Below are 8,776 nucleotides of genomic sequence, written 5' to 3'. Positions count from 1 at the left end.
TCAGTAAAGCTCTGCTTTGTTTCAGAGTCAACACCTCAGCTGGTTTAATGGGGAAAAAAAGGGCAAAAAAAAAAAAAAAAAAACAGTAAAGCCCAACTTCCTCAGGGAAAATACAAAGTTTACTAATAAAATTGGTGCTCAGCCCAATAACAGACGATGACAAAAGAAACTTGTGCCAGAAATAAACAGAGTTAAAGCAGTAAAGAGGACAAAATAGTCTCAGAAAAGAAGACTGCACTGGAAGTGGCAGCATCTCAAAGGACAGCACTGCAAATGCAAAATGGTGCAACAGATGGCATTGAAAGGAAATTGCTCTCCGCAACCTGTACTGGGTTTCACAGTGATGATAAAGGCATGCAATATTACACTCAAAGCAGAAAGCTTGGAAGAAGGTGGTCTCATTACTCTAGTGTAGTCCACACACTACTGTTACTCAAGGAAAGGGGCAGATCCAAAGCTACATACAACTCACATTCCAAGAACTAAAAAAAGTAGTTCTGGACCCAAAAGTAATGCATAACACAAGATAATGGACCTAGTGATCAATAGGAGGAAATATCTAGTTAAATAGTGTATAGAGCATGCCAATAGGAATGGGAAGGGACCATCTCTGCATGAGGCACAGCTTTAATGGGGCAGGCTCTGCAGGTATGCTGCCTAACCTAATGATATCAGTTTAGCTTCTCTGTGGTTTCCAAAGTGTAAGCAGCCCAACAGAAGCTTACATCAAGGAAACAGTATGACAGAGACATGACTGCAAACTCCATCTCTTATTTAACTTAATTTACAGCAACACATTTCCTAACCACATTGCACATGTAAGCTAACAGATCAAAACTGGGAAAAAGGAGGTGCATGGTGCCAAATATCCAACAAGCCAAAAAGTTGATATCCACATTGTGCTTAGTGCTTGCAGCTGATGCCCTTTTCCTAGGTTGCAAAAGGATGTGCTTGTTGGCTTTAGAGATCTTCAGATTAGAACTAAAGATGACAAGGAACAGAGAATATATATTCTTAGGCAAGAATACCAACTTAACAAAGCATTCACATTCTGCAAGTTACTGAAACAACTAGAAATGTGGCATGATCAGTTACAGAAAAAGTCAACCCATAATTTAGCACAATTATCCTGGCAATGTGAAAACAAAGAAAGGCTACACAACTGATGCAGGACATTACATGCAAAGTGATATCCTTTAGATTTAACAATTGCAAACTAAATTATTATGATGAGAAAATCTCCAAGAGTTCTACTTTATGATTAACTTGGCAATGACATACTGCACACCTGCAAACCCAAAACAGGAGTGAAAGCTATGAAGAAACTATATCATGGAAACCATACACACTCCAGGAAGGAAGACCACCCTCTCCAATGAACAGTCATCAGCCAATGATAATCCAGGAAATTGGTGGAGCTGTCCAACAGAATTTTGGCAGTTTTCACCTCTTTTTTTCAGACAAGAAAACAAAAAGGAGCCAAGAGTAAGACAGTACAAAGGTACAAATTTGCAGACTGTCAGGGGCTTCCTCAGCACTCACACCGTTGATGATGGAGAGAGAATACACCCTTGTAACACCAAAAGGTGCCATCCCACACTTGCTCCTAAAAGTAGGGTCTCACTACAGTCTGCTATTCCAAATGCTAATACCTGTTAATACAACTGTAGTCAGGAGTGCCAATTCATTTGCCACTTGCAGCAAAATATGCACATGTGCAACAGTTTCCTCCAGGCAACACTTGAAAAAATGCAGGCATTTATAACAGTTCAATGATTCTTACTTCGTAACTACTTCAAAGTTCTGGAAGCATCTTGCAAGAAAAAAGTAAAACTAACCTGTGTTTTTATTCAAAATATACTAATAACTGACAAGGGTTTCAAATGGATGTGATACCATGGAAGGAAGATATGATCTGCTGCAGTTAATGGACAACTGGCAGCATTGTGTGCACAGGCTACATCCAGCCAGTGCCACAGAAGTCTCTAGAAGCATATTTTAAATGAAGTTTCCATATGTGCCCAAACTGAACAGATAAATTCATGTCTTCCCACTGGAGCATTATCAAAAGATTGTCACAGCAGCTGGGCTACCATGAGCGTGTGTGTGTGTGTGTGTGTGTGTATATGCACTGGCAGAAAGGGAGAAAAGTATGATTTGAAAAGAAAGAGGTTAATGAAATTGTCTTCCTTGACTGTTTCACTGAAATAAGAAACAGAAAATTAGACCTTCTAAGGCTATAACAAAGTACAGAGCACTTAATTTGTTTAAACTTGCTTCACGTTTTCAGATGGTCAAACATACATTAATGGTTACGTTTGCATCCATGGCACAAGAAGGGATGGAGCCTTAACTCTTACCTAGGCAAGAGGGTTTGGCAAGGCAGGGAGAAGTGAAGGAGTGTGACACTGCTCACCTGCCCCTGGGAATGGTGAGGGTTGCACACACTTAGGAGCACACCAAGCAGTGCAAGTTCTCTGGTAGAGGCCATAGAAACAATTGCTAAGTACTTTGGGGAAGAGAAAGAGCTGCTTAGAGGGAACTCTCCTTGTGAAAGTGAAGTGATGGCCTTCATGGTTGGAACACTGCAAGTCCCTTCCCTGGTACTTCGTTGGGGGGCATGCAGGGCTTACAGTTGAAAAGGTTTGAACCATCCCAGATGACTGTCTGAAAGATGGCCCCTCCTGTTCAGCCCTCCATTCCATTATGGGGAAATATATATATATATATATATATATATATATATATATATATATATATAAGGGCTGTGTGGATATCAGGGCTTGCATTAGTCTAAAGCTGCATTTCTCAAATAGGGAGCTAAATTATATGGAGTAAATAAATGCTGACTTTTAGGTATTGGTACAGAGTGGTTCACAATATATTCAAAAGGACAACAGTCAGCATATCAGTTCATCTGACTGGAAATTAGCGGTGAAAAACACTAAGGCAAACTTCTTGTACTTCATATGTGCGAGTTTGAAAGGAAGATGATCTGCTCTTACAAATGAACAGCAACAAATACACTTAAAAATTACATTACACCAGTAGATCTCAATTTTATGTGAAGCCCTAAATCATTTTTGATGAGCTGTACGGCTTATATTATTTGAGTGAGGCTCACTGCAACTATGTGGGGGTATCTATGGCCTAGAACAATTTATATACCATGCAAAATTAATTTAAAATAGGTGGCGAAAGCCAAACATACTCTGGCTAGGCTTATAAATGCCCTAGGGCAGATAGCCTAGTATGAACCTATGAACCTATAAATAAGCAACCTGAGAAGTGCAAAAATGTTTCTGTAACAGAACTTTAGTAAGCAACAAATCCATCAGGATTCTGTAAAGCATGTGTAAACAGGTTTTTTTTCAAATACCTGCAGAGCTGTACCATGTCTCCCAAATTTAAATGTTACAGAAACAAATATGTATCAATACCAACAGATGAGGGTAATGTACTGGGGAATAGGACAGTTAAGTATAAAACTAATGGCGTCTGTCTAGACGGCACTGCTCTCAGATCTGCATCTGCCACTTGTTATGGAACAGTTTTATCTAGCAGGTATGCAAACAGAAAAAAACCTCTCAAATTTACTATTTGAAATGTGAGCAAAACAAAATTTGATTCTTTGCAGCAACTCACTTCCCAGATGAGTTGTGCATACTGTCACTTACCAAAAATAGGTCTCACTGCAAACAAGCATTCTAATTTACAACAGCCCTACCAGTACTAATATGATGAAAATGCACTTCTACTAGTTTAATGAATCAAATTACATAAAATAAATTAAGACATATCATACTACATCATATAGAGTTAACCAACATGAAACTTACACCCTTCTGAATCATAAAAAACATACCAAGTTACTATATTTTCTATGAATATGTTACCAACCTTTCTTATGCAGAATATTTCAGCATTTTTTTTTTTTTTTTTTTTGAGTAGCACAACTTGGAAAACAGAACTGGACAAGGGCACTCATTACATGCAGAACAAAGCAAAGGTGCTCATACTTCTCTGGTTTACAAGAAACAAATCAACTTTCTGCTGTAGTCAAAACACTTGCCAAGACATCACCATAAGTAGCAAACATGGCACCAAGGGAAGGTAACTATAATCTCAAAGTGTCATCTCAATCTGCTTTACCACAAAGTTTACATTTTTCATAAACATGAAAACAAAGTTGACAACTATCTTTTCCATTTTCCATGGAGACTCCACAACATATAGTGATAAGTAGTTTTAGGACACTACAATTCATTCATATCTCATTCTGTAAATAGAAAGTGTTTCCTCGAAGAAGCAAATCAGGGGAAATCTAAGGTCTTCCTGTCCCTGCAGAATCTCTGCTTACAGATCAGTTCCACTTTTTCACCTTTAATTATTGCAAAAAAAGTTGTCGCTGAAAGTTGCAGAGAAAGAGAGAAAAGTTTACTGGAGAGAAGCAAAGGCAACTGTGGTGTAGACAACTCTGTAGAAATAGCTGTGAATTTCGAAGTCTACATTTCCTCTGCTCCAGAAGCAGAAAAGTGCATCGTCTAGGCCTTGCAAACGCAGTACTACTCGAGAAGATCCTGATGTGAGAAGGGAAAGAGAAAAAAAGTTAGAAAAAAGGCACCATATCTAATGCATGCTAAAATCAGTGAATATAAAAATGAACTAAATGTATTATAGATCACCATAAATGGCTTCATTTTCTTTTATCTGTATGACGTTACATTCTGCACCCACTATACCTAGAAGCAGCTTGAAATACACTATTTTAATATGCACACTGCATAACTGATTACAACTGCACATACCACCTTAAATTATTGTCAGTAACCTGGCACAAATTGTGTCTGAAATGGCCACAGATGAAGAAAATACACAACATCCAGTTTGTTTAATGGGAATGTCCAGCTGGGCACAAGGCCCTTTTTCAGTGTAAGCCCAGGGAAAAAAGCTCCATACACAAAATTAAAGAACATATTCTACCATCACATTTTTAAATTTGATGCAGATCCCAAGGCATTACATTTACATAACAGTAATACATAATATAATTATACATTTGTACATAACAGTAAGACAGCAATACAAAAAGGCTCATGAATACACTTTGTATATATGATGAATAGTTCATTGTAGGAATGTTTAAGCAATACTGCAGTTTCATTACTAAGGTGGTTCAACAGAATTTTAAGTACAGCATTTGTGGTAGTGCTAGCTGGTAATCTTGTTTTGGGGAGTAACACAGGCATACCCAAGAGTAAATTAATAGTTTTATTTATTTTTATTTATTTATTTATTTATTTATTTATCATTTGTTGACCGGGAAAGTCCAACTAGGTTCCACAGAGCCTGTTTTCAGCGGAGGCCCAGGGAGAAATGCTCCAGATGCATGTCTTTGGAATGTGGGAGGAAACCGGAGTACCCGGAGGAAACCCACGCGAACACAGGGAGAACATGCAAACTCCACACAGAAGGCACCCCAGCTGAGAATCAAACCAGAGAACCTCTTGCTGTGAGGTGACAATGTTAACCACTGCACCACTGCGCCGCCTGTAAAACTGTAGTTTTAGTTTAGTTTTGAAGATGTGAGGGTTTTCAGGGAGTCCATCAGAGAATGAGAGGGACTTCCAGGCCTTGTAGACTGTAGGGCATTCTCCGGCTATGCAGTGGAGTAGAAGGTTGGGGTGTATCTTTGTAGCAAAGAGCCTAGGATAGAGTACCCTCCAGGGTGATACAATACACAGTGTGCTACTTGTAACGGAGAGAAAGAGTGAGGTAACTGTAGCCATTTGAGGTGCTTAAAGACAATGCAGCTTTAATGGATGCACACTTTGCAATTTTATTGTAGCACTGCTTATGTTTGCACTTGAAATTGGTGAAGCATATAGGAGTGTGGGAAGCAGACAGGAGGAGGCATGGGTTGTCATGCTACTGATGAGACAGTGCTTACGTCCAAATAAGAGACACAGCTTTTTTTTTTTTTTTGAGAGCTCGTTGGATATGCAAGTCAAATTTCAAGTTATTGTTAATACTGGCACCTAGCAGTTCAGTGTTGGAGAACACCTCAATTGGAGGAGGTGATTTTGATTTTTGTTTTGCAGTCAGTACTGGACTTGTGGTAAAAAAAAAGGGGGGTAGTTGCCAAAAGAAAATTGGTAAGTAATTACTCCTTCTGTGTACATACCAAAATAATTTAATCATATAAGATGCAAATACTGCTACTTTATTACTACTGCAGGTTATTTACACTCACAGTGGGCTATTTAAAATTATAACTAAAGGGTTATAATGGTGAATGGAAGTCTCCATTTGCTTCATTCCAAACATGCAAGACTGATACTTTGTAATGCTGCAATACCTAGGCAATCTTTTGTTCTGCTATAAACTGTTTTTGAGAAAGGGTTTGCCTTAAAAAAAAAAAAATCCAACAATCTGTTAAGCATTACACTATTTTTTAACTTTTATACAAATGCTGTATAATTCTAGAAAATAAACAAGGAATGAAATGTGATTAACACGGACCCTTAAGTATCATTTTTCAAATGTACTCTGGAGTTGAAGGCCTCTGCTTTCTCAGTAGGTATTGGCTCTGTGTAATTTCAGAAAAGGAAATAACATCTCCTGTTGAGTTTGCTTCAAGAGTACTACTTTGGAGGCAGATACAACCCCACCCCCAGAAAATAAGGAAGTACAAGTAAGTTGCTACTTTTAATGTCATGACTTCCCAGCATACATCAAGGCTCCCACAACTTCTCTAATCGTAGATCATAGAATTTCTCAGTCAGTATACATTTGAGCTGGCTGTGTAACAGTTTTTTTTTAAACAAACATCTTTATTAAATTATCATGTATGATCATGTATGACAAAGGCAATCGTACATTTATATAAATAAAAACAAAGTATATTGGCATAATTTTAGTTGCAAACATTGCACATCACAAACTATTTTGACATAATTGTAGTCGCAAATATTGTACATCACTTATAATCGATTCAGTCATTGCCAGTCAAACATTACATAGCTCATTTAAATCCTGCCCTCTTTTATACCTTGTTCCCAAAATTCCCATTTTTATGTGATTTGCTTCTACCCTTTTCCAAAGACCCAATTCCAGTTTTATTTATGTTACTATATTCACTATTTCTAGTAAAGTTGGTTTGGAATGCTTTACATTTTCTAGTAATTGTTTTGTTTTGGTAGCCACCTTGACTCAGCAAGGCCTTACTATGTTCTAGGCAATTCCGATTCTGTATCACAACTCAAAAAATAATTTCCTTAATTACACCAATTTGCTCACCCAGTATCTCTGACAAGAACATTCTGCAGGGAATCTTTAAAGTCTGCCAACTCATTACAATCCCAGAAAGCATATTCCCAATTACTTCTTTCTTCCCTATCACACACGTCCAACATTTGCCATCTACCTGAGGGCATTTTCTTTGGAGCTTACTTTAGGTATAACACCTATATAAAAACAATTCCAAGCAAATATCCTAAATCTTCAACACTTTTTGCATATTTGGAAGATAGTCATATATCCTCCATTGTTTCTTTGTTAACTGCTTATTAAATTTCTCTTCCCAATCTTTTCTAACCTCCCCTACTTAATGTTTATAGTTATCCTACAATATTTTGTATGTTCTACTAATTATTCCTTTTTTTAACAGCAGCTTCTGTTCTAGATTCTTCTAAAAACTCCACCAGTGCTGGTCCTTCATTTAAGTTCCCCCCCGTTTCTTTCTCTATGTCTATACTCTGATATCAATCCTTGATAGGGAAAAGCAATCTCTATCCTGCAGTCCAAATAAATTCTTGGCCTCTTCCCATTCTATTACCTTACTCTGATATCAATACTTGATAGGGAAAAGCAATCTCTATCCTGCAGTCCAAATAAATTCTTGGCCTCTTCCCATTCTATTACCTTTCTCTCTCTAATTATTTGCTCCCAATACCTTGGTTCTTTTACTAGTTTTCTCCAAAAAATTCAACCCCCTGTTGTCTGTATCCCTAAAGGCAGTCCATCCCTATCTTCAGAATCTCATTTCTCCATTCCCGTGTTGGCTTAGTTCTTAAATACTTTTTGCTGCTTTATGGATATAATATTTTGCACGGCCATTGTTATTCTCCTTAAGGATTTGCATCCCAAATCCCAGTCTCTCCTTCTTTCTTGAGCTTCCCCCTGTTTAATCATCCCTTTTCACTTTGATTTATAACTTTTGCTTGTATAGGAGCCTTAACTGTGTAGCTCTGAAATACCCCTTCAAATCGGGAAATCCCAAACTGCCTTGTTGAATTGGAAGAATCAGCTTACTCCACTTGACTTTTGTTGTCTTCCCCTTCCTGATAAAACCCTTCAGCTCTTTAACTGCTATCCACAACTCCTCCTCTGGTTGATAAAAATATGCCTGACCAGTGTGTAAAACTAAAGGGACTAAAAACATTAAAAAAAAGACACACTTTAATGCAAGAAGCCAGGTTCCAAAGGATCCACCAGGGATTGTAAAAAAAAATCCCTAGTGATATCTAGTGGATCCCTAGTGATATCTGCATTGCTTACTGTACTTATTTCCTTGCTTCGCTTGAAAGAAAGTTACTGTTTGTCGTTTTTGCATTCAAGTTACCTGTAACACATTGCACTTGTTACCTGGCACTTGCTCACTAAAGCAATTATAAGTCAGCACTAAAAATTAAAAGCACTACACCCTCGCTCCCCATTGGCCCTTGTTTTCAATTATAAAGGAATTCCCAATATTATTCTAGCATGTCCAAAGGTC

General features: G+C 37.8%; 1 protein-coding gene across 2 annotated transcripts in view; it reads right to left on the bottom strand.

The window, feature by feature from the left end:
- Positions 1-1,828: 1,828 nt before the first annotated feature.
- SORT1 (sortilin 1) overlaps positions 1,829-8,776 on the bottom strand; it is a 941,002-nt gene continuing 934,054 nt past the window's right edge. For both annotated transcript variants that reach the window (XM_044076883.1, XM_044076884.1), the window contains one exon: positions 1,829-4,580. In XM_044076883.1, the coding sequence (XP_043932818.1) occupies positions 4,566-4,580 (15 nt within the window). In that variant the 3' untranslated portion in view covers positions 1,829-4,565. The remainder of the gene's footprint in view (positions 4,581-8,776) is intronic.

This window comes from Protopterus annectens, chromosome 7.part0 (assembly GCF_019279795.1).
Source record: "Protopterus annectens isolate FY-2018-M chromosome 7.part0, PAN1.0, whole genome shotgun sequence".
Taxonomy (NCBI): Eukaryota; Metazoa; Chordata; order Ceratodontiformes; family Protopteridae; genus Protopterus; species Protopterus annectens.
Note: the sequence above shows the minus strand (reverse complement) of the source record. Positions and strands in the feature narration are given on the sequence as shown.